Genomic DNA, 26,995 nt, shown 5'->3' on the forward strand with positions numbered 1-26,995 from the left:
AGTCGGCGACACCCAGGTAGTGCCGACATGTTAACTCCCAATAAATCCTGCTTAGTTTTGGAAGTTTGGCTCGAGACTCGTGATTTAATTGGGGTAACAGTCGGAATCCTGACACAAAGAGGAAATGACTAAAAAACAGCACCGCATACATGTTTAGGGGAAGGGAAGGGTCTGAAAATATATCAGATGGATTCATTAATGTTCCTGGGAAATTAAAGGTTTTCCCCACACCGCATGTATGTTTAGATTGAAGGCAGCCTTCCCCAATATATCAAAGCTTCAGCCCACCTGCTCCTCCATGAATGTATATTCCAAACCAGAATAAAGTTCTTCAGGTCAGATCTGACCCTTTTCTGTACAGGTAATCCTCAACTTATGACCACAATTGTGTTCAGTATTTCTGTTGCTAAACAAGACAGAATTTTGCCACATTTTGTGAGCTTTCTTGCCATAGGGCTGAAATGCATCACAATTGTTGTTAGTAATATGGTTGTTATAGAGATTCACGTGATCCTGGGACACTGCAACCGTCATAAATGTGAGTCAGTTGCCAAGCATCTGAATTTTGATCATGTGACCATGGGGATGCTGCAACGGTCATAAGCCACCCTTTTTTTTTTTTTTGCTGATAGAATGTTGAACCGTCACTAAACAAACCGTTGTAAGTAGAGGAGAGATTGCCAGGTATAGATATGTCACTCTCATCCCACGCAAACTGTCTATAATGCCAATTTCACTCACGTGAAATCCTCATCCTGCGTAAATCCTAGCTGAATGCTGAAATATTTTCAGCGGGGAGAGGCTTCCAGGCACCGAGTCTGGAATCTTTTCCATGCAAAGAGAGAAGTTTGAGAGCCACTTGGATGTAAGGGTTAAGATGCTAGTCTAGGAACCTAGAATTGGAGTTCTACAACAGGAGTTCTAGTCTCGCTTTAGACATGAAAGCCAGCTGGGTGACTTTAGGCCGATCACCAGGAGATTGGGAGTTCTAGTCCCAGTTTACGTCAGAAAGTCTGCTGGGTGACTTTGGGCCAATCACAAGGAGACAGTGAGTTCTAGTCCAGCCTTAGGCATGAAAGTGGGTTTTGTAACTTTGGGGCAATCACCAGGGGATTGGGAGTTCTAGTCCCACTTTAGGCATGAAAGCTAGCTGGGTGCCTTTTTGAAGAGGTGGGGGAAGCGCCTTTGAGTCACCAACTTTCAGGAGAAGGAACAACATATCACAATTTTCTACCAGAGCCTCTTTCAAACAGAAGTTTTGTGCTTCCTTCCTAGGACTACTGGAGACCAGATTTAACAGTGACTGGTTAAATCCAGCAAGCACCTGTTAAGGAATGTCCCAAAGGTGCTTTTTCAGGAGGCAACTGGACTTTCTGATTTTACTTTTGAAGATGTTTCACTTCTCATCCAAGGAGCTTCTTCAGCTCTAACTTGGAGGGTGGGGATTGGAAGGATTTATATTCCTTGCAGACAGCTGGTCATTTGCATCCTTTTAGCAAGTGATTACTGGGGGTTTACCTGTGGCATCAGGGTCACCTGAGTGGGCCAAATGGGTGTGGAGCCTTCCTGGAACTCTTGAAAGGACTGTGTTGTAGATTGGAGATAGATGATGTATCCCTCCCTCTCCCTTGAGAGGGCGCTATTCACTCTGGACGCAGATGGCCTCTTTGACCCCTTTTCAAACCAGTGGTCATCTCTGTCCAAAATGTGGACTGTGCTGTCTTCAAAAGAGTAGCCTGTGTCTTTTAAATGCAGATGGACTGCTGAATCTAAATCCTGATGGGTTTGTTCTCCTAGGTTGTGCCATGTGTTTATGAAATGGCTGTTTTGTTTCCCCAGTGTACAGATCTGCACATGGTTCACTGCATTGTACTGCATAGATCACGTTGCTCAGTTTGTGTCTGGGCGTTTTATTTGTGGGGGTGGACAAACTTCTGTCTTAGTGTGTTCTTGGGTGACCTGGATGACTGAGAATCTCCAGAGACTGTTAAGGAATGTTTATTTCAAGAGGCCACAAATGCCCCAATAAATTGGTCGGTCAAACCCACGACACAACCCCTTCAAGCAACTTCCAAATCAAGAGAGAACTTGAAAAGAGTCTCTATATCCTAAAATAAACCAGCCTATAACTGTCCTCTGCTTGTGGGTGGAGCTGCTTGTCCCGGCCTGTCCAGAAAGGTAAACAGGACGCTGCCCATAACGTGGCAATTATGGGGTCACTTGAGCCACACAACAGCTGAAAGGTTTTAGGTTACACAGAAGCCTGCAAGATTTCTGAGAAGCAACTTAAATCTGCTTGTGAAATGCTGGCCAGAATCTAAGTGAGGCACAACAACAACATCAAAAAAACACCAAGAATTCCTTTCTGGAAAGGGACAATTCCTGAAAACCAGCAGCTGGTTTAAGTTGGGAGTTTTGCTGGAATCAAACGACCAGTCAGATTCTCTACACCAAAATTTCCACTCTTGAAAAGCAAACTCAGTTCCAGCCAGTTCTGAGGACAAACCACGGATAATCATCCCTTGAATGTATGTATGCTTTGTTGTTTTGGGTTATCTGAAGAAGTGATTTGAAGCTTCTCAATCAGACCAATGGTGTCATGGCGAACCTACGGCACATGTGCCACAGGTGGCACACAGAGCCATTTGTGCGAGCATCAGCCAAACTTACCTGCACTGCACTTGTGTGCGCCTCCCAGCTGATTTCCGGCCTGTTTGAGGCCTTTTTTGGCCTCCCTGAGGCTCAAGGGAAGCCTCTGCAGCCTCGAAAAACGGGCCTTCCGGAAATACCGGAAGTGCCTGTTTTCAGCCTCCGGAGGCCATTTTCACCCTCCCGGGGGCTCGAGAGAAGCCTCTGCAGCCTTTGGAGGCTGAAAAATGAGCCCGTTCTGGAACTTCCGGTATTTCAGCCTCCAAAAGCTGCAGAGGCTTCCCTCGAGCCCCTGGGAGGATGAAAACGGCCTCAAACGAGCCAAAAATCTGCTGGGAGGCACACGCATGTGCCATGCAGGTAAAGAGACGTGGGAGGTGTTGCGCCGTGCATGCGCAGGGAGGACAAGGCTCATTGCCTTCTGGGTACTGGCACGCGAAAGCGCGTGCACCAGTGCGTGTGCAATTTTCAGCATGGGAGCCGGAAAAGGTTAGCCACCACTGGACCAATGCAACACCTGTGGGCACTTTCAGCCATCATCTGCACAAGGAACAACAATAGAGTCAGGTAACCCTTGACTCACAAGCACAACTGAGTCCCAAATTTACGTTGTTAAGCGAGTTGTGCCCCGTTTAATGACTTTTCTTGCCCCGTTTGTCAAATGAATTCCAGCAGTTGTTACGTTAGCGACACGGTTGTTAAGTGAATCTGACTTTACTTGTCAGAAGGTTGCAAAAGGGGATCGCGTGACGTTGGGGCACAGCGACAGTCATAAATATGAGTCGTTTTGCCAAGCTGCTGAATATAAATCACGTGACTATCGGGATTGCTGCAACAGCCATAAATGTGAAAAATGGTCATAAGTCACTTTTTTTCAGTGCCACTGTAACTACGAATGGTCACTAAACGAATTATTGTAAGTCAAGGACGACCTGTACAGATAATCCTTGACTCACAAGCACAAATGAGCTTCAAATTTCTGCTACTAAGCTAGACTGTCGTTAAGTGGGTTTTGCCCCATTTTACGACATTCTTTGCCATAGTTGTTAAGCGAATCACTGCAGTTGTTCAGTGCAGTTTTTGAGTGAATTTGGCCTCCCCCTTGATTTTTGTTTGTCAGTAGGTCGCAAAAGGGGATCACGAGACACCAGGATATTGCAACCATCATAACTATGAGTCAACTGCCTCCAAATTTTGACCCCGTGACTATGGGGATGCTGCAACGGTCGTAAGTGTGAAAAATGGACATAAATCGCATTTTAGTGCCATTGTAAACTTAGAGTGGTCACTAAACGAATGGTTGTAAGTTGAGGAATACCTGTAGCTGTATTTTCCCTACAAGTACGTATTTTTTAAAAAAGTGCAGATTTTCAGAAAGTTGTGATAGCACAGATTTTAGGAGATCTATCTAGTCTCCACTTAAATTCTCTGAAAAAATATATCTGTTAACTCATAAAATATTTCTCTGGTCTTTTAGAGTTGTCAGCAGAAAAAGAGTGGGGGGAGCAATGCATTCCTTAAATGCTTCAGATAACTGGTAGGCAGCCGAAGCTGTTGGCGTGCAAGATTATTACTGGAGAGCATGATTGATGACTCTTGGCTATGGATGTGTCCCATTGGGGAATGTACATCCAGGGGGTGGGGGCGGAAGACCAGGGTCAAGGGGGAAATGAACGATGTGTCTCAGAGTCTGCTGCATCCAGGTAACGCCGACATGGTCACGCCTAATAAATCTTCTTTAAACTCTGAGAGATGCGGCTAGAGACTCATGATTTGAATGGGGGTGGATGCTGGAGCCCTGACCATATCTGAACAATTACCCCAGGATTAAACTTAGCCAAATAACAGTCAAGAGAGGTTAAAAGTGTTTAAAAGTCAGGCAAAGTATTCTGCAACAGTCTTTTCAAAGAGAACTGGCATGGCAAAATAACAAAAAACAACAAAATCTAGACTTACATCTTCGTTCCAGTCTTCGGCCGTCCATTCTTCTATTGAATTCTTCCATGCTCCTGTAGAACAAAGGGCTGGTCAGAAAAACTGCTCATTCCTTAAGGAAAACTGGTACCTTGTTAAAATTACAATTCCCAAGCAGCCAAACCCAAAATGGACAACGGTTAGGGATGTTAGGGGTCACAGAAATGGCGGTAGACTTTAGAGGAAACCCTCCCATACTACCACCTCTTACAATGCTAGACAACACAGTACAAGGAGTAGAGACCTTCAAATTTCTAGGTTCTATTATATCACATGACCTAAAATGGACACCCAACATCAAAAACATCATCAAAAAAGCACAACAAAGAATGTACTTTCTGCGCCAACTCAGGAAGCTCAAACTGCCCAAGAAGCTGCTGATCCAGTTCTACAGAGGAATGATGGAGTCTGTCATCTGCACCTCTATAACTGCCTGGTTTGGTTATGCAACCCAACAGGACAGACACAGACTTCAGAGACATTAGTACTGCAGAAAAAACAATGGCTACCAACCTGCCTTCAATCGAGGACCTATAAACTGCACGAGTCAAAAAGAGGGCTGTGAAAATGTTTACAGACTCCTCCCATTCTGGACACAAACTGTTTCAACTCCTTCCCTCAAAACAACGCTATAGAGCACTGTACACCAGAACAACTAGACACAAGGACAGTTTCCCCCCCGAACGCCATCACTCTGCTAAACAAATAATTCCCTCTACTAAACAAATAATTCCCTCAACACTGTCCAACTATTTACAAAGTCTGCATTACTATTTCTATTAATCTCATCACACCTTATCACCCATCCCTTTCCACTTGTGACTGTAGGACTGTAACTTTCTTGCTTGCATCCTTACGATTTATATTGACTGTTTGCTAATATGATTTGATGGCTTATTGTACCTTATTATTAAGTATTGTACCTGATGATTCTTGACTCTTGACGAACGTATCTTTTCTTTTATGTACACTGAGACCATTTGCACCAAGACAAATTCTTTGTGCGTCCAATCACACTTGTCCAATAAAGAATTCTATTCTATTCTATTCTATTCTATTCTATTCTATTCTATTCTATTCTATTCTATTCTATTCTATTCTATTCTATTCTATTCTATTTCTATTCTATTCTTTCTTTATTTCTTTCCTTTATTTCTTTCCTTTTCTTTCTTTCTTTCTATCTATCTATCTGATTTGATTGCTCATTGTGCCCTATGACTATCATTAAGTGTTGTACCTGATGATTCTTGACTCTTGACGAATGTATCTTTTCTTTTCTGTACACCGAGAGCATTTGCATCAAGACAAATTCCTTGTGTGTCCAATCACACTTGGTCAATAAAAGAATTATAATTCTAATTTTAGTCGAGGGCCACAAATTTTCCATGTCTTGGATTACAGATGTGATTACATCTGACAGGTTAAAACATGTAGGATTAAAACTATGGCCAGCCAAGCAATATTACAATATTACATTAGACAAAGAAGGTAATAATGATTCTGCCCTCACAGAAGCCAAAAATCCAAACTTTTTTTTTTTTTTTGGACAAAATCTTATCCACAGAAAACAGCCTGAGCTGCATGCAAAACCTGTAAAACCAACTCTCAGCTACTCCGTGTCCTATCCACCACAGAGGTGTAAGTGGGAGAACTGAGGTTAGGAAGGAACATCTGTTTCTCCGATTGTTTGAAAAATTTTCTGCTGTGGTCCAGGAGGTGCTTGTTATAGCAAATTATCACGCTAATAAAAATGATAAAAACGTATGAAAGAAGAGGGAAAGGGTACACTGAACCACACAGTTCAAAAGAGCCAGTTTGGCCTAATGGTTAAGGCATCAGGCTAGAAACTGGGAGGACATGAGTTCTAGTCCCACCTTAGGCATCAAAGCCGACTTGGGGTGTTTGGGCCAATCACCAGGAGACGGTGAGTTCTAGTCCCGCCTTAGGCATGAAAGCCAAGGGAGTGACTTTGGGCTAGTCCTCTCTTAGCCCAATCCTACTCGCAGGTTGATATTGTGAGGAAAAGAGGAGGAGGAAAGCCTACAAGTGTCCTCAACTTACAACAGTTTGCTTAGCGACCGTTCAAAGTTACAACGGCACTGAAAAGAATAACTTATGATCATTCTTCATTGCAACATCCCCATGGTCATGTGATTTACAGTCGGATGCTTGACAACCAGTTCCTATTTATGACCGCTCCTGTTTTTCCAAGGTCATGAGATCCCCTTTTGCGACCTTCCCAGAAGCAATGGGGGAGCCAGATTCACTTAACAACCAGGCGTTACTAACTGAACCGCTGTGCAGGTCATGACCAAATCAGGTGACAACTGAATTCCTGGAACGGATTACGGATGTCACCTGAGGCTCTGCTGTAATTCACTTAACACACATGGCAAGAAAAGTCGTAGAATGGGGCAGAACTCCCTTAACAAATCTGTCACTTAGCAACATAAATGTTGGCCTCAATTGTGCTCATAAGGCAGGAGAGTCTTCAAACTTGACAGCTTTAAAGGCTTGTGGACTTCAACTCCCAGAATTCCTCCTCCAGTCATGTTTGCTCAGGAATTCTGGGAGTTGAAGACCACAAGTCTTAAACTTGCCAAGTTTGAAGACCCTTGTCATAAGGCAAGGACTACCTGTATAAGGTATGTTCACCATCTTGAATTGTTTATTTAAAAATAATAATAAAAGGCAGGATAGAAACTAGAGTCTTCTAAGCTTTGGTTCAGGCCATCCTTACAAAAGCTGTTCTCTAGCCCAGGGATCTCCAACCTTGGCAACTTTAAGACTGGTGGACTTCAACTCCCAGCTTTGCTGGCTGAGGAATTCTGGGAGTTGAAGTCCACAAGTCTTAAAGCTGCCAAGGATGGAGACACCTGCTCTAGCCCAGTGGTCACCAACCAATGGGCTGGGGACCACTGGTGATCCATGAGAAAAATTTGGTAGTCCGCAGAGAAATGTCACCCCCAAAGCAACAATCCAGGCTGCACGGGAACACAAGGCTGTGCCGCCCACATGGCCCACGGAAACACAAGGCTTGCATCACTTGCATTGCGAACAACATGAGGTAGTGAGGGGAGTGGGGAAAGGGAAGAGGGGGGAACTTGCCCCACTTGCCCCACACGCCTGGCCTGGCCACTGGGCTGCTTCTTTCCGCTTCTTCCTTCTTCTGCTTTTGGCTGCACGCAAGGAAAGCAGCAAAAGTCTTTCTTTCTCTCCCCCAAACTCCGCCAGAAATGAGTCTTGGGGACCCTGCAAGGCCTCCTGCTCCAAGAGGCTGCACCGGCAAAGACTCATTTCTGGCGGAGTTTGGGGGAGAGAAACTGCTTCTGCTGTTTTCCTTGCATGAAACCAAAAGTCTCTCTTTCTTTGTCTCCCCCCGAGAATGGAGCTGGAGATGGTATCCTGCGATCCCAAATAAAGAATGATTTAAATAAATAAATTCAAATAAATAAATTCAAATCAAGAAGGTAGGAAAATGGGGTGGGGGTTTTCCTGCAGACTTTTTGGGGGATTTTCCCGGGGTCTCTGGTCCGCGGGATTTAAAATGATGAGCTTGGTGGTTCCTGAGGTCCAAAAGGTTGGTGACCCCTGAGTCTAGCCCACATGGCCAACTTCTTAAAACAGCCTTCCCAGCCTGCTACTGTGATAAATCATTTTTAAACTGCAAATTAACAGCTCATGGCAAAGACAGAAGAGCCAAGTAAAGTTCAGAGCGAGGACACCTTCGTTCTGTGTCACCGGGCAAAGTCTCCAGTAGTCAAAAAGATTTTTTTCTGCCAAAATTAAAACGCTTCATGTTTAGAAATCATTTCATAGGTGGCCATTGATTGTGTGTGTGTGTGTGTGTGTGTGTGTGTGTGTGTGTGTTCAGTGGGATTTCTAAAAATATTTTTCAGGGTTTTTATAAAATTTATTTTCTTACTTGGAAGTCGTGATACATATAAACTATATCGGGTAGTGAGGATTATCGTGACGCAAAGACATTGAAAGAGATTTCAAGTAAAGGTGTTTTAAAATTACTTAGGTAGATTTTATATAGTATGGAAAACTGGGCCATTGAAGATATTAAAATGTTTTCCTAAACGAGGAATATTCCCACCCAGGGGAAATATGAACTATGGGTTCCCAAAAACAAAAGGGTTTTTTTCCTTCAGTGCTTCCAAACCACTGGCAACTTTTCCAGCACTCGTGAGAATTCAAAAAGAATGACAACAAATTTACCTGGACTTTACATGTAGAGGACCCAGATTGTTGGGGGCAATATGCTGACTCTGCAAACCGCTTAGAAAGGGCTATAAAGCACTGTAAAGTGGTATATAAGTCTAAGTGCTCTTGCTATTGCTAGATGACATTTATTTACATGTGAGTTTCTTGGGGGCTATTTTGACCCCAAGCCACCTTAAACTAAAAAGAACACAGCCTGGCATGCCTCCATTGGTTTGCAAACCAGGAAATCTTAACTATGAAGCTATTGTAAAAACTTATCTTGACATCCGTCCTGCAAATATGTTCAGACTGTGTTTATTTTGCATTTCGGAGTGTCTCTTCTGTTCTAAGTTTAGACTAAATAAGTTAACACAGGAAAGAAATTTTAAAAAAATGGGTGCTGCAGTAGCAGGTGGAAAGTTTCAAACGAGCCAGTCTTCCAAGGTTGCCACAAAGAAGAGGGGGGGTCCATTTATTTTCCAAAACACCAGAGGGCAGGACAAGAAGCAATGGATGGAAGCCAAGGAACGAAGCAACCTGGGATTAAGGAGAAACTTTCTAATTGTTCTCACTTCCTAAGAGTGAGAACAATTAACCAGTGGAACAGCTTGCCTCCAAAAGTTGTGGGTGCTCCAACACTGGAGGCTCCTAAGAAGAGACTGGACAACTATTTGTCTGAAATGGTATAGGGTTTCCTGCCTGAGTAGGGGGTTGGACTAGAAGACCTCCAAGGTCCCTTCCAACTCTGTTTTTCTGTCTCTTCTTTGTGACACAGATCAGAGTATGATATGATATGAGCCAGCAGTGTGTGGTGGCAGCCAAAAAAGCTAATGCAATCCTAAGTTGCATTAACAAAGAGATATAATCAAGATCAAGTGAGGTACTAATACCACTCTATAAAGCCTTAGTAAGGCCACACCTAGAGTAGTGCATCCAGTTTGGTCACCACACTATAAAAAAGATGTTGAGACTCTGGAAAGAGTGCAGAGAAGAGCAACCAGGATGATGAGGGAACGGGAGGATGAAACATACAATAAACGGATGCAGGAACTGGGCCTGGCTAGTCTAGGGAAGAGAAGGACCAAGGGGGGCATGATAGCAGTCTTCCAATATTTGAGGGGCTGCCACGGAGAGGAAGGGGTCAACCTGTTTTCCAAAGCATCAAAAGGCCAGACAAGGAATAATGGATGGAAACTGACCAAGGAGAGATTCAACCTGGAAATAAGGAGAAATTTTCTGACAGTGAGAACAATCAACCAATGGAACAGAAGTTGCCCTCGGAAGTTGTGGGAGCGTCATCACTGGAAACTTTCAAGAAGAGATTGGACTGCCATCTGTCAGAAATGGTGTAGGATCTCCCGCTTGGGTGGGGGGTTGGACTAGATGACCTACAGGGTCCCTTCCAACTCTGTTAATCTATCTATCTATCTAAGAGTAAGAAAGAAAAATTCACAAGCAGCTTCGATAGAAAAGATCAAAATAGTGACGAGTTTGGCATAAAGTGGTTGCAACGGCCTTCCCCTTTTGTGGGGAGAAGTCAGGATAAGTGGTGGATAGAAAACCAAGTTCTTAGTTCCACATCATTCTCATTCTCTCTCTCCCTCTCCCTCACACACACACACACACACACACACACACACATCAATGGAAAACTCTTTTGAGGTTCTCTGAGCTTGCTTGTTTTTCTTGCAGACGTTTCGTGACCCAAACTGAGTAACACCTTCAGCACGGATGACGTTAGCCGAGTTTGGGTCACGAAACGCCTGCAAGAAAAAAACAAGCAAGCTCAGAGAGCACCAAGGAAAACCCTCCTGTCAACCCCGAGCTACAAATATTCCCCTTTATTGAAAACTGCTTTGCGGGTAAGATTACAGACAGCTCGTACGCCACCTATCCTTCAACTAGTCTTAGCAAAAGATGCACGCTCTGCTCTTATCGGGGAAACACACAGCCATTATCGCCTGCAATGATTGGCAATTTGGGAGAGGCTTGTAATCTGCAACCTGGTGGTTCCCTCACCTGTTCCTTCAGCTGCATCGTTTTCTTCCCAAGACTCCTGTTTTGCTCCAAAGCCGTCAGTGGCAGAGGAATCGGTGTAATCTGCAGGGTTAAATGTCCTACAGGTCAAGAGAGGTGGAGAAAGTCAGAACTCTTAGAAAAAGCGAGGCTTCGGTAATTGTCTGGTCAGTCTAGCCCACCATTTCCCCTTCCAACCTAGAGAGGCCTCAAAGGTTCTTGGTGCTCTCTTGGACTTGCTGGTTTTCTTGCAGATGTTTTATGACCCAACGAGGTAACATCGTCAGTGCTACAAAAGGGAAAGGAGGAGGACTGTGGAGTCCTTGGTGCTCTCTGAGCTTGTTTTCTTGCAGATATTTTATGACCCAACTAGATAACATCATCAGTGGTAGAAGGTAAAAGGAGGACTGTGGGGTCCTTTGTTCTCTCTGAGCTTGTTGGTTTCCTTGCAGACGTTTTATTACCTATCTAGGTAACATGATCAGTGCTAAAATGTTCCAGTCTAGTGTTCAGAAACATGTGCTTAGCATAATATCTTACTCTCCTGAGCACCCGTAGTCACTACTTCTATTCCCAGCAAAGTGAAACGAAAGTTTTAAGATCCTTAGTAAAGGCACAATCAGTGCTAAAAGGGAATGGAGTTTGGGAGGACTGTGGGGTCCTTGGTGCTCTCTAAAGTTGGTTGTTGGTTGCAGACATTTTATTACCCAACTAGGTAACATCATCAGTGCTAGAAATGAGTGGGTTTTGCTCTCAATTTATATTGCCCTGTCAGTGCTGGTGAGGCAGGTCTTGGAGAGTTTTGTTTGGGCTGTTTAAGAGGGACGCGGTGGCTCAGTGACTAAGACGCTGAGCTTGTCAATCAGAAAGGTCGGCAGTTTGGCGGTTCGAATCCCTAGCGCCACATAACGGAGTGAGCTCCCGTTCCTTGTCCCAGCAGCTTCTGCCAACCTAGCAGTTCGAAAACACTAAAAACTGCAAGGAGAAAAACAGGAACCACTTTGGTGGGAAGGTAACAGAGCTCTGTGCACCTTTGGTGTTTGGTCATGCCAGCGACCTGACCACGGAAACATCTTTGGACAGCGCCGGCTCTTCGGCTTTGTAACAGAGATGAGCACCGCCCCCTAGAGCTGGAAACAGCTAGCACGTATATGCGAGGGGAACCTTTACCTTTACTGTTAGCTTGCTTGGCAGTTCCTTGACTGGAACATGGTTTATTTCTTGATTGTTGGACTAATGTTAATCTTGAAATGTTAAATCTATGCTCAGCTGAGTACCGACTGCTAGTAGGAAGGTGTTTTGGTCTTTCAGATCCCTTTTTGATTTGTGGATTGTCTCTTTCCCACAGTATGTAGATGTTGGTTTATGTCCATGTGTCTATTGATGGACGATTTGTCGGACTGCCAGGCTTCCAAGAATCGTCTAGCATTTTGGGACTTGGCTTGGTCTAGGATGGTCATAGTTTCCCAGTTGAAACTATGGTTGAGTCTACTGTGAAATTACGAGTTTTCATCCTGTCTTCCAACTGCTAGTTGTGTTAAAGGATGCACTCTGCTAATCTTCTGTCTGTTTGTTCTACATTACCAGAATTACCAGAATAACAAGAGTTGGAAGATCTTCTAGTCCAACCCCCCCCCCCCCCCCCCCACTCAAGCAGGAGACCATTTCAGACAAGTGGCTTTCCACTAGTGTTGGTCCCAGTCTTTCCACTGTATGTTGTAGGTGGCTCCTGTGTTCACTCTTTCAGCTCAGTCTTTCAAACCCTCCGCTACCTCTGGGGATTGAAGCCAAGATCTCACGGGCTTTCTGGAGGAACCCAGACGGGTGGAAGGGCCACCAAGACTGGCCACATCCAGGAACCCTTCATGTTTAGCATCCACAGAAGTAGAGGAAATAGGATGAATAGGGGGGAAAGAAAAACTGTTTTAGTTTAACCCAAAGGTGTTTTTTTTTCCAAGAGGCAACTGGATTTTATGGTTCTTCTTGAAAGGAGTTTTGCTTCTCTTCCAAGAAGCTTCTTCTGCTCTGACTGGATGGTGGGAAAGGGAAGGATTTAAACTTCTTGCAGACAGCTGGTCATTTGCACCCTTTTGGTGGGTTGTTGAGATCACCTGGAGGTTTCTCTGTGTCTTCAGGGTCACCTGAGTGGTGCAAGTGGATGTGGAGCCTTCTTGGAACTGCGGAAAGGACTGTACTGTAGATTGGAGATAGATGACATCCTATCCCTCCCACTCTCTCAAGAGAACGCTGTTCAGTTTTGACACAGATGGCCTCTCTGACGCCTCTTTCAAACCAGCAGTCATTTCTGTCCAAAATATGGACTTTCCTGTCTTCAAAAGAGCGGCCTTTTGTCTTTTAAATGCAGATGGACTGCTGAATCTGGTCGTGATGGGTTTGTTTTCCTATGTTGTGCCAGGCGCTTACGAAGTGATTCTTTTAATTTAATTGCCGGTATGGATCTGAAAAGCATTTCCTTTTGAACTGGTCTGGTCCTTTCCAAAATGCTTGAAATGGGATATTTCACAACATGGAATGTTTTGTGGGTCTTCATACTCACAACTGTCTAAAACAACACACCCATAAAAGTGGATCAAGGCATAGATCAGCGGGGCAATATTGATACTTCATACGAAATTTCCAGGTTGAAAGGGGGGAATTGGAAAACTTTGCGTGGGTGTGGAGACAGAGGGAGAAAAACAACCTGTAGTGTAACTCAGCACAAAATAAGTCCCCTTAGATTTATTAGTCAGCACTGAAAAAAATCCCTTTAAATGTCAAGGTTGCTGTGATCTTTTTGTCCATTCAAACAGATCTGCTAACAAAACGTTGTCCTGTATGACGATTTATTCACTGCCACTTTACTTATTATAGTAAGTTATATAGCTGCCCACTTCTCAACTGTGACTCTGGGCAGTAAACACAAGGTCAAAATCATGCAAGATCACTAAAGCAAAAATAAGAAAAGGACATGGAGCAAACCTCCATCCCTTCTAAAGCTGATCATGTTACCTTGTTGGGTAATGAGTTGTCTGCAAGAAACCCACCAAGCTCGGAGAACACCAAGGACCCCAGAGTAAACAACAGCCTAATCAATGAATTACCAGGAACAATCTTATTAATACTGACAGGGCAAGCCATCTGTATATAAACAGAGACTAAGCCCCTTCCCTTCTAGCACTGATATTACCTAGTTGGGTAATGAAATGTCTGCAAGACAACTACAAACCTCAGACAGCACCAGGGGCTCTACAAGAGAACCACCGTTTCCACACTGTATTAACCTAGATCTTAAAACCAAGCTATCAATGCAAGATACCACTTATAGCTTTTATGTACACTGGCAGCTTATGCACCAAAGACAAGTTCCTTGTTCGGCCAATCACACTTGGCCAATAAAAAATTCTATTCTATTCTTTCCTTATTCTATTCTATTCTATTCTATTCTATCCCATCCTATTCTTTCCTTATTCTATCCTATTCTTTCCCTATTCTATTCTTTCCTTATTCTATCCTATTCTACTCTTATTGTTTCCTTATTCTATTCTATTCTATCCTATTCTTTCCTTACTCTATCCTATTCTTTCCTTATTCTTTCCTATTCTTTCCTTATTCTATCCTATCCTATTCTATTCTATTCTTTCCTTATTCTCTTCTCTTCTATTCTTTCCTTATTCTATTCTATTCTTATTCTATCCTATCCTATTCTTTCCTTATGCTATCCTATTCTTTCCTTATGCTATCCTATTCTTTCCCTATTCTATCCTATTCTTTCCTTATTCTATCCTATTCTATTCTATTCTTATTCTATCCTATCCTATTCTTTCCTTATTCTATCCTATTCTATTTAAAAGCTGTGGTAGTGCAATGGTTAGAATGAAATATTGGAAGTTAACACTGCCCACAGCCAGAAGTTCAATCATGACCAAACTAAGGTTGACTCAGCCCCCTACCATTCCGAGATCAGTAAAATGACGACCCAGATTGTTGGGGGCAAGAGGCTGACTCTGTAAACCACTTAGAGAGGGCTGGAAAACACTGTGAATTGGTATGTAAGTCTACGTGCTATTGCTATGATGCAATGAGATTTTATTGATTGGCCAGCTCCTCAAAGAGTCTGAGGGGGGAATGAATAGCCTACGGTCATCCAGCTGGCTTCCATGCCTAAGAAAGATTTATAATCTGGATTTCTGATTTGACTGGTTTTTTTGTCCTTTTTCAAGCTTCTTTGCTAAGGGAAATAGGCAGAAAGTCCTGCTCAACAAAATTTCCAGCCATGCATAGTTAAGCAGTATTGTTTGGTCCACATGTAATTAAAGTACAAATCTTACGTCCAACTTGCTATTAAAAACCTACCCCATGCCTTGGGCTGAAAATCTCCCAGTTCCTCTTCCTCTGGCCCGTCCAAATCCTATAGAAAAAGGAAGAACTTAATTTCAAAGGGCAAGGTGGATAAACAGAATTTCAAGAGGAAAACAAGGAAAGAAAGAAAAACACAATTTTTTTCTCCTTCTAAGGGTAAAATACTTCTGGATGCTCTGAACAGCTCATGGGAGAAAATCTGGTTCTACTTCTTTGTCCAAAAAGTAGGAAAGCAAGATCAAATTGATGAAGGCTCAGTTAAAAAAAGCCACAGGTCCAATAGAAGAAGAAGATATTTGTAGCGGAGGGTTGAACTTTGGATTCCTTGTTGCTGGGTTGTTTTCTTGCAAACGTTACATGACCCAACAAGATAACATCATCCGTGCTAAAAGGAAATGGGGTTTGCTCTTCGCTTATCTATCTATCTATCTATCTATCTATCTATCTATCTATCTATCTATCTATCTATCTATCTATCTATCTATCTATCTATCTATCTATCTATCAATCTATCTATCTATCTATCTATCTATCTATCTATCTATCAATCTATCTATCTATCTATCAATCTATCTATCTATCTATCTATCTATCTATCTATCTATCTATCTATCTATCTATCATCTATCTATCTCCTCCTACCTACCTACTTACCTACCTTTATCTACCTACATCTACTACCTACCTACCTATGTACCTACTTTTATCAATCTAAATCTACCTACCTCTACCTACCTACCTCTACCTACCTTTATCTACCTACCTTTATCTACCTATCTACCTCTACCTATCTACCTACCTATCTACCTAAATCTATCTACCTACCTACCTTTATCTATTTACCTTTATTTACCTTCATCTACCTACCTACCTACCTCTATCTATCTACCTATCTTTATCTATCAATCCATCCATCCATCCATATCTAGGGCAAGCAACCTGCACAGGTAGTTCTCAACTTATGACCAGAGTCGAGCCCAACTCTTCTGTTGCTAAGCAAGACAGTGAAGTGAGTTTTGCCCCATTTTACAACCTTTCTTGCCACAGCTGTTAAGTGAATCACTGCAGTTGATCAATGGCTTCCCCATTGACTTTGGTCGCAAAAGGGGATTGCATGATCCCAGGACACTACAACCGTCATAAGTACATGCCAGTTGCCAAGCACCTGAATTTTGATCATGTGACCACGGGGAGGCTGTAAAGGACGTAACTGTGAAAAACGCTCATAAATCATATTTTTCAATGCTGTTGTTAACGGTCACTAAATGAACTGTTGCTAGTCGAGGACTACCTGTATATAGGCAAGAGAGAAAACCCTTCCAGCACCGATGATGTTACCCATTTGGTTAAACCCGGGGTCTTCAAACTTGACAGCTTTAAGACTTGTGGACTTCCAACTCCCAGAATTCCTCCTCCAGTTATGTTAGCTCCAGGAATTCTGGGAGTTGAAGTCCACAAGTCTTGAACTTGCCGTGTTTGAAGACAACCAAATCTGCAAGAAAACAACCAAGCCCAGGGAGCACCAAGGATCCACAAGAATTTAGCCACTGCAGTCTAGGCCTGCCAATGCATCCAGTCCCATAGAAACGACCTCATTATTCAGATTGACTTGACTTCCAGAACATTTTTACTGCTCGGATTCCTGCCATCTTCTTTTTTAGCTGGGTCCTTTTCCATTCCCCTCTGTGTCTGACTATAAATCATTTTCTTAAACGATCAGTCGGTGCTCAAGGGCTGGTAGGGTTTTAAAAACACAGCAGGGATCTGGATTTACACGTCAACATCAACTGAGGAATTGGAAGCAGGCAGGCCCTTCACCTCTAGAGCAGAAGACAACAAAGGGGCAGAACAAGAAATGCAATATGTTATTCTTATTATATGTAAGAATGTAAGCAAGCAACCCCAGGTTTGCAGGACACACACACACACAGACACACACAGGAAAAATAAAAACTGAAATTTGCAACAGGTGAGCTGCCTACTTTGAGATACAGAATTTATCAGTCAACCCATCTGGAAAGGTGAAAGAAGATTTTATTTGGGTTTGTTTTTTTCTCATGTCTTTATTTTCTTGTCCCAAGGCAACAATGACCGAACGTGCTCTGAACCAGGGGTCGGCAACCTTTTGGACCTCAGGAACCACCAAACTCATAATTTTAAATCCCTTGGACCAGAGACCCTGGGAACATCCCCCCAAAAGGCTGCAGGAAAATTCCCCACCCCATTTTTCTACCAATCGATCATCCTTTATTTGGGATCGCAGGATACCGTCTCCAGCTCCGTTGGGGGAGACTTTTGGTTTCATGCAAGGAAAGCAGCACAAGCAGCAGAAGTCTTTCTTTCTCTCCCCCAAACTCCGCCAGAAACTAGTCTTTTCCAGTGCAGCCTCTTGAAGCAGGAGGCCTTGCAGGGTCCCAAAGACTCATTTCTGGCGGAGTCTGGGGGAGAGAAAGAAAGACTTTGGCTGCTTTCCTTGCGTGCAGCCTAAAAGGCAGAAGAAATGGAAAGGAGGAGCCCGGTGCCAGGCCAGGCATGTGGGGCACGTGGGGCGAGTTTCCCCCCTCTGGCCTTTCCCCCCTCCCCTTACTACCTCCTGTTGTTTGCAATGCAAGCAACGCAAGCCTTGTGTTCCCGCGGGCCATGTAGGCAGAGCAGCCTCATGTTCCCGCCCAGCGTAGATTAATTGCTTTGGGGATGACATTTCTCTGCAGACCATCAAAATTTTCTCGTGGACCACCAGTGGTCCCCAGCCCACTGGTTGGCGACCACTTCTCTGAACAACACTTTCTAATCCTCAAGAATTTTTGAGACATGGAAAGCAAGGTGAGAAAATGTTGGTATCAAAGATCCAGCCTATATTCTCACTACCATGTCTACATAAATACAGGTAGTTCTTGACTTATGACCACAATCGAGCCCAAACTTTATGTTGTTAACTGAGACAGTCATTAACTGAGTTTTGCCCCGTTTCACGACCTTTCTTCCCATGGTTGTTAAGTGAATCCCTACAATTGTTCAGTTAGTAAACATGGTTGTTAAATGAATCTGCTTCCCCCCTGGACGTTGCTTGTCAGAAAGTTGCAAAAGGTAATACGGGATACTGCAATAGTCATAAATAGGAGGCAGTGACCAAGTGTCTGAATTTTGATCACGTGACCACTGGGATGCTGCAACGGTCGTTAAGTGTGAAAAATGATCGTAAGTCACTTTTTTCAGTGCCGTTGCAGCTTTGAGCAGTCAGTGGATTGCCTGTATTGTAGATTCATTGCACAATAATGTTTTGTCCCACTGCCGTAGTTGGTATAAAAGCAATTAATACACAGACTGGACAGACGAAGAGAAAAAAAGTACTAGGGACTATGTTCCTGTCCTGATGATCTGACACATCATGCACTCTGCTTGTTTAGGTTTTATTAGTTATTCGGATAAGCAGCAGCCCTCTAGAAAAAGAAAGGCATTTTGACACCAGATCCCCAACCCTCCTAGGAAAAGAGACACTTGACTTTACCAAGTCTCATCCTGTTGTGGTTCGCCGGCAGCAGGTGCGGACGGCTGAGGTCTCGGAGAGCCAGGACCTGTGTGTGATGCAGGGATGGGGCCAGGACCATCAGAGAGTGGGGTGCTGCCTTTGGAGATTGTGGAGGCTGGCAGCAGTGAGGAAGAGGACCCCGGGGAGCCTGTGCCCAGTGCGCTTAGAGCTGCTCGAAGGAAAGAGCAGCTGCAGCAGCACGGGCGACTCGGGAGTAAGGCTGCAAGGTGATGGCCCCTCCCATAAGGGATAAAAGCCAGCCCTCAGAGGTGGGATTCTTTGCAGGAAGCAAAGAAGTTCTTGCACTTCAAGTCCTCATGGAAGTTCGGTCTATCCTGGTTTGTTTTTGGAGACTTTTGGCTTTGAATATTTCCTGGCACTTAATCTTGTGTTCTTGGCAGCCTTGCAAAAGCTTGACAGGGCTTGCTCTTATCTGGGACAATTAGATTTAATAGCGCTTTGCTGTGAATGAACAGAATTCGCAGAGATGGATTAAAAAGCTTTTGCTTTTATCTATGTTTTGCATTTGTTTGATTTGAACGAGGGCTTGGGTCAGAACACATCCGAAGATAAACCTTGATCCCTGATAATGATAAGCCCTTTTGCGAGAAAACATCCCCTTCCTCCAGGTTTTATTTGGGACTTGGCTATCAGATCTTCCGCCATCTTTCATGACAATGGCATCTTCAAATGAGTATTCAGCCCTAAAAATGTTCATAAACATGATGATGATTGATGATGATGATGATGATGATGATGATGATGATGATGATATCCATTCAGTCGTGTCTGACTCTTGGGAGATTCTCTGGGCCACGTCTCTCCACATCTTCAGAAATCAGAATTCAGAAACAGAATAACAGAGTTGGAAGGAACCTTGGAGGTCTTCTAGTCTAATCCAACCCACTGTCCAAGCAAGGGACCTTATGCCATTTCTGACAGTCTCTTCTTGAAAGTGATGAAGCTTCCACAACTTCCGAAGGCAACTTTTGTTCCATTGGTTGATTGTTCTCACTGTCAGAAAATTTCTCCTTATTTCTAGGTGGAATCTCTCCTTATTCAGTTTCCATCCATTGTTCCTTGTCTGGCCTTTGGGTGCCTTGGAAAATAGTTGGACCCCCTTCTCTCTATGGCAGGCCCTCAAATATTGGAAGACCGCTATCATGTCTCCCTGGTCCTTCTCTTCACTAGACTACACATGGCCAGTTCCTGTAACCATTCACTGTATGTTTTAGTCTCCAGTCCCCTAAACATCCTGGTTGCTCTTCTCTGTACTTTTTCTAGACTCTCAACATCTTTTTTGTAATGTGGTGAACAAAACTGGATGCAGTACTCTAGGTGTGGTCTTACTAAAGCTTTATAGAGTGGTATTAGTACCTCACTTATCTTGATTGTATCCCAACGTTAATACAATTTAGCTGTTCCAGTCAACAATTGGTTGATTGTTCTCACTGTCAGAAAATTCCTCATTTCCAGATTGAATCTCTCCTTGATCAGTTTCCATCCATTATTCCTTATCTGGCCTTCAGGTGCCTTGGAAAATAGCTTGACCCACTCCTCCTCTCTGGGGCAGCCCCTCAAATATTGCTTCTGATCTTGCACAATTTCCTTGAGTTGTTTAATGCTCTGGCTGGCGTCAGCTTTGATGGTGTCCATCCACCAAGTTCTTTGATGGCCTAGTTTGCTTTTACCAGTAACTTTTCCGAACATAATTGCTTTCTCCAGTAAATTTCCCCGCATGACATGGCCAAAGGAAGTGAGGCGCAGTTTTGTGATTCATAAACACAACAGCCCACTTTGCAGGTTATGCCAAATCCAAACCATAGGACCAAGAATAATGTTGACAAACGGATTTACGTTTAGAACATTCTTATATTCTAAAATCCTTCCATTCACCACCATTCAGCCAGAAGAAGCTTCTTGGATGAGAAGCGAAACATCTTCAAAGAAAAAATCCAGAAAGTCCAGTTGCCTCTTGAAAAAAAAAGCACCTTTGGGACAACCAGGACCTGGATGACTGAGAATCTTCATAGATGAGAAATGTTTTCAAAGAAAAAAACCAAGTCCCAATTGCCTTTTGAAAAGCACTTTTGAGACAACCATGAGCTGGATGATTGAGAAGCTCCACAGACAATGTTGACAAACATGCTTATTAGGGCGGCCAAGTTCTCTGCCGGGTGGCCAAGTCCAGCAGCCCAGGCTTCTGCCATAATCTGCATTCTCAGCTGTGCTTCTGGACTCCAGAGTTGACGGGCAGCTGGCAGGCCTGGAAGGAGACAACGGGGCCAGTTGCTCTGCTGGGAAACGTTCGTAGATTTTCACGGGTACAGGTATGCAAGTCTTGGCGTGTTCGGGTCTTTTCCCATGTGAGATTGAGAGCATCTTGGCAATGTTTCGATAAGGTCCCACTCGCCATCTTCAGGCTGGTGCTTTCGGCTTCGTGCTTGTTCGTGCTTTTTGCTCACACAAACACGAAGCTGAAAGCACCAGCCTGAAGATGGCGAGTGGGACCTTGTCGAAACGTTGCCAAGATGCTCTAAATCTTACATGGGAAAAGACCCGAACACACCAATACAAACATACATACATACATACATATATTTAAAGAAACTATGATTGCTTGGGGGAAGAATTTTGGATATGGGATTGATTTAGAGAAATGGCAAAAATTGTGGTCTCAAAATTATAAAATGACAACGTCAACAGCATATAAAGAAAATTTGTATAAGATGTTGGTGGCATTTTCCCCCAACAAGAATAGCAAGAATGTTCAAGAATCCAAAAAATGTTGGAAATGTCATCAGACACCTGGCTCATACTACCATACATGGTGGACTTGTGCGGATGCGAGAAAATACTGGACTAAAATCCACATGTGGTTGGAGAAAATGACGAAAAAACATATAGACCTGAAACCAGATATATTTTTATTGGGAATTTTACCTGAAATATATAGCAAAGACTTGAAATACCTGATTGTAAATGTATTAACAGCGGCTAGGATTGTATTTGCTAAAAACTGGAAAAATGAGAAGATACCATCACAGGAGGAAATAATTAAGAAAATATTGGAATGTGCTGAAATGAGTAGATTGACATTTGAAATTAGAGAACAAGAGGATATTTATAAAATTTGGGATCTTTTCTGTCAATGGTTAGATAACAAAGTAGAGTAATGAAATATGTAGATTTCTAGAAAATAATAAATATATAAAGATGTACTTTTTTTATTATAACTACAAAATGATTTTAGGATAGATTTGGGATGATAATATGAACTGTTATACAATAAATTAATTATGGTTATCTTGTAAAACATGAATGAATAAAAGTATAGTCAAATGATTGATTAATAATGATACTAAGGTATTTAGTTTTTGATTGACAATATGAGATTATATGTAATGTAATTGTAATTGAAGACTACGAAATGGAAGCACAAAACAATTTGTAAACCAACCAGCACACTGTATGTACACCTATGTTTTGTTTGTTTATGTTTGTTTTTAAAAACCAATAAAATTAAATAAAAAAAGAAAATAAAAAGGTGAATCAGGGGGGCAGTTTACCAGAGATTTTTACTGAGAAGGCTCCACAATCTTCTGCACAGCCCAGCCAATTTGAGACTTAACTACAGGTGGTCCTTGATTTACAGCAATTTATTGAGTGATGGTTGGAAATTACAAGGGCGCTTAAAAAGTAACTTAGGACTGTTTTTCACACTTACGACCATTGCAGTGTCCCCATGTTCATGTGGTCAAAATTCGGATGTAACTGGCACATGTTTATGAGGGTCGCCGTGTCCCAGGGTTGTGTGGTCCCCTTTTGCAACCATCTGACAAACAAAGTGTTCTGACGCAGCTCCCCAGACACGACAAACCCTCTGAAGTGAACTCAAAGATTCCTTTATTAGGAGCACCAGCAGCCCCGGGAAAAAGGTTCTCTCTCAACGCAGGCTAATAAATATGTCTGGCAGGGAGATGAATAGTTATCTGCCACATCTATCCATCTCCGCCCCCTCTCAGAGCTAGGGTGGGGCATCGCTACGTCCCAAAGACCGGCCCATAGATTTCCACTGCTCTCCTCTCCTCTGGCTTCTGCATGTCAGGCACTGGACCCAGCTGTTCCTCCACTTCCTCATCAGCCACCTCCAGACCTGGAGGCTGTTGACTCTTCATCTGAGGGCTGACGGATGGCCCAGGCTCCTCTCTCTCTCTCTCTCTCTCTCTCTCTCTCTCTCTCTCTCTCTCTCTCCTCCCTCCCCCTCCCTCCCTGCTCCCTCTCCTCTCCCTCCCTCTCTCCCTCTCCTCTCTCTCTCCTTCTCTTTCTTTCTCTCTCCTTCTCTTCTCTTTCTCTCTCTCTCTCTCCTCCTCCTCTCTCTCCCTCCCTTTCTCTCTCTCTCCCTCTTTCCCCTTTCTCTCCCTCTCTCTCTTTCTCTTCTCTCTCTCTCTCTCTCCTCCCTCTCTCCTTTCTCTCTCTCCCTTTCTTTCTCTCTCTCTCTCTCTCTTCCTCCTCTCTCTCCCTCTTCCTCCTCTCTCTCCCTCTTCTCTCTCTCTTTCTCTTTCTTTCTCTTTCTCTCTCCCTCTCTTACACTCTTCCCTCTTTCCCCTCAGAGCTCCCAGGTTGCCTTGATGCTGACCCTGACTCCCACCTCCTCCTCCTCCTCCTCCTCCTCCTCCGATTTGGCTACTGGAGAGGCCACAACACAAAGTCAATGGGAAAGCCAGATTCACTTAACAACCATGTGACAAATTTAACTGCAGTGATTCACTTAACAATGCTGGCAAGGAAGGTTGTAAAATAGGGCAAAACTCACTTTAACAAATGTTTCACTTAGCAACATAAAGTTTGGCCTCAACTGCGCTTGTACACGGAGGACTAACTACACAGTTTTAGTCTGCGCTCCTTTGTGGTTATCTGATAAAGGGGCAAATTCTGTCAATTCCAGTCACTTTTAAGCATTTCAGGCGATGCTTTTATTATTTGTATAAGATGTTCTTTTGGGCCACAACTTCTCTTATTCTTTTATTTCTCTTATTCTTTTTTTTTCTTATATGTACCTATTTCATGTATTCACAACTATGTATACATTTATACTTATTATCTTGTAAACAATTGGCAAATCAAATAAATAAATAAATAAATAAAACGTACCTTGAACACAATCACAAACCCAAAAGCAAACAACCCCCTGCAGACCTCCCATCCAAGAAGTTGCAAAAAGTGCATTGCGAAAGCTTTTCACCCAAACTGTTCCTTTTGAGGTGGGTTTCTTTTTTTAAAAAAAAGTTACGAGAGGTGGCTTAACTACTTGGACCACGAATAGTTGAGGAATATAAAAACACTGGTACTTTACCTCTCCCCTTGCCACGTTTGCCACGATCGGAAGGCCTATCCCCAGGTGGTGTTTCTACTCCATTTTCTTCTACTCTAACTAGAGAGGAGAGAAAAACAGAGATATAATCTCAGAGCGTACGTATCATTTTTACGTATCAGAGAGTTCAGTCGGATATTTTCAACTGTACACAAACGTTGAAGACAGCAAGAGGGGAAGGAGGGAGGGTGCAAGGATTGGTGGCAAACGTGACTGTTGCCACCAACTGTCTTTGTCCTAAGGTCAATGTGGTTAACCCCGTGTGGTAATCAACCCTTGTTTAACAACACACCTTCATTTTTCCACCGACTTGCAACTTGTAGCCTCTTTCCATTCATCTGCTTACACATTTTCATGCTGCCTTTCACTTACCTAAATGATTTGGGGCTGGGAGTTTTTTTGTTTCTGATGGAAGAGAATATTTGTAGCCCAGGATGGAACTTGGGGGTACTTGGTGCTTTCCCTTGGTGGTTTTCTTGTAGATGTTTCATGACCTAACTAGTTAACACCATCAGTGCTTGGAAGGAGTGGGGTTGGAGGAGGAGGAGGAGGAGGAGGAGGAGGAGGAGGAGGAGGAGGAGGAGGAGGAGGAGGAGGAGGAGGAGGAGGAGGAAGAGGACGACTGTGGGTTCCTTGGTGCTCTCTGTTCTTGCTGGGTTTCATCCAAACATTTCATAACCCAGCTAGATCACATCATCAGTTTGTATTGAGTGTAGGGGTCTGCTCCATAGCTTGCCCTGCCAGTGCTGGTGGGAATAGTTTCTCAGTTAGGGCAGTGGTCTTCTCCAACCTTTCTGGCTTGGAGGACTGGCAAAGGCAGCAGTGGAACAGCGCAGGGAAGGAGGGATGGTTTTGCACGAGCACGCTGCTTTCACAAATGCGTTGCACACACACACAACACTTCCATGGCCCGGTTCTGAACTGGCTATGGCCCAGCACTGGTCTGCGAACCGTAGGGTTGGGGACCCTGAGTTAGGGCACTATTTTCTGCCTGTTTGTCGGATATTAATCCCTGCTTATCTTGGTGTAGGTTGCTGGAGAGGATGTGTTCTGGGACCAAAACAAAGCATGCCGCAAAGGCCACCCTCGCTAGCTCTAATGATGTTACCTAATTGGGTAGTGAGACATCCACAAGAAAACAACCAAGCTTAGAAGCACCATGGTTTTCTGTTGTGTTTGTTTGTCTGTTTATATGGCAGAGTTGTTTTACTGAGTGTTACGGTGCCCTCGCAGTTTTGAAATGTCTGTGAGGCGTCCCAAGCCTTCTTCAAAGGACTGCAATGAAGGCTGTTCAGGGCCCGCAACTGAGAGTTTGTGAGCTGCGTTTCGCACATTCTCCATCACAGCCCCAAATCACCCCGGTGTTCTCACCCTGGGATGGAGAGGAATCAAGGACAAAGCAAAAGCCGATCGGGATTAAGCTACTTCCCAGGGCATCTGTGTGTGTGTGTGTGTGTGTGTGTGTGTGCACGTTTCTCCATCAGCCTCTACTGCAAACATACAACGAAGCAGCTCAAGCCCACTGTGTTGTGCTCCTTGTCGAGCTGCAAGCAACTCCACAGACCCCTCACATCCTGGACATAAACTGTTTCAACTTCTCCCTTCAAAACGACATTATAGAACACTGCACACCAGAACAACTAGGCACAAGGACAGTTTTCCTGCCCAAGCCATCCCTCTGCTAAGCAACTAACTCCCACAACACTGTCAAACTATTTACTAGGAGTATTACTATTCTTCTTCCCATTCTTCCTATTACCTATCGCCTTTTCTACCCTGTTTCTCCAACAATACGGCCTCCCCCAATAGGAAGTCCCAGCATGTTTTATAGGCATGAAGTGAAATTAAGCCCCTCCCCCCAAATTAAGGCCTATATTAAAACATGTGAAATGGGGGGGAATGGTGGGAGGGCTTGCCGTTAGGAAATACTTTTGTTGCACACCCGGATATGATGCTGCCTGCGTTGAACCCGATATGAAGTGCCCCACCAATGCCGAGGTCAACATCCAAGCCAGCGCTGCCTGCCCACCCGAAGATGCAAGGGGGGGAATTAAGTCACCCCCGAAAAGACAGCCTAGCCATTTTGGGGGGGGCTCAAAAAAAAAAAAGACCCGGCCTTATTATATGAGAAACACGGTACTTAGGACTATAACCTTTGTTCCTTGTAATCTTTATGATTATATTGTTTTATCTGGTTTCCTAGTATGACTTTGATAGCTTATTTAGTACCCTATGACTATCGTTAAGTGTTAAGTCATAAGATACATGATTCTTGATGAACATTTTTTATGCACACTGAGAGCTTGTGCACCGAAGACAAATTCCTTGTGTGTCCAAGCACATTTGGCCAATAAAGAATTCTATTCTGTTCTGTTCTGCTCTAGACACTATATGCTATAGGCTATACTCTACTCTACTCTAACTACGGCCACCCTGCACCTCGCAGTCCGAAGTCTGGGGACTTACACTCTCGACCACGGCTGCCCCCTCTTCCTCGTCTGTTGGGAGTTCCCCGTCCACGGCTTCCTTCTCTGTCCCCTCGCTTTTCTCTGTTCTCTTTGTTTTCTGAGCTCTCTTTTCCAAGGCTTTTCTTCTTGACTCCTACCGTCTCCCACGAAGTCTAGTTAGGCGGAGGAGGAAAACAAGACAGAACAATTCAAAATTAAAGACGGTCTTACAGAGCCTTGCCCAAACACCACCTCCAAAACCTCTCCGAAAACATTTTTGGACCCTTCCAGATACACCCGGACAACACTGGAGCAGGATTCTTAGAAAGGAAGGTACCGGGTAAGTCCTCGACATATGGCCACATTGGAGCTCCTTCCAAATTTTCTGTGGCTGAGAGAGAGACAGTTGTGAAATTGGCTTGCCTGGAGGCCTTTTGA

The 26,995-nt window shown here is 43.7% G+C and overlaps 1 protein-coding gene across 2 annotated transcripts in view; it reads right to left on the reverse strand.

The window, feature by feature from the left end:
• Window positions 1-26,995, reverse strand: part of UBAP2 (ubiquitin associated protein 2) — a 147,856-nt gene that overhangs the window by 74,396 nt on the left and 46,465 nt on the right. For both annotated transcript variants that reach the window (XM_087958714.1, XM_087958713.1), the window contains exons 5-9: window positions 26,577-26,730; window positions 24,093-24,170; window positions 15,202-15,256; window positions 10,852-10,949; window positions 4,606-4,658 (exon numbers count right to left, since the gene is read on the reverse strand). In XM_087958714.1, coding sequence (XP_087814840.1) covers window positions 4,606-4,658; window positions 10,852-10,949; window positions 15,202-15,256; window positions 24,093-24,170; window positions 26,577-26,730 — 438 coding nt within the window. The remainder of the gene's footprint in view (window positions 1-4,605; window positions 4,659-10,851; window positions 10,950-15,201; window positions 15,257-24,092; window positions 24,171-26,576; window positions 26,731-26,995) is intronic.

Source organism: Notechis scutatus, chromosome 2 (genome assembly GCF_049901735.1).
Source record: "Notechis scutatus isolate UNSWTSFEM ecotype Mainland chromosome 2, rNotScu1.2, whole genome shotgun sequence".
NCBI lineage: Eukaryota > Metazoa > Chordata > Lepidosauria > Squamata > Elapidae > Notechis > Notechis scutatus.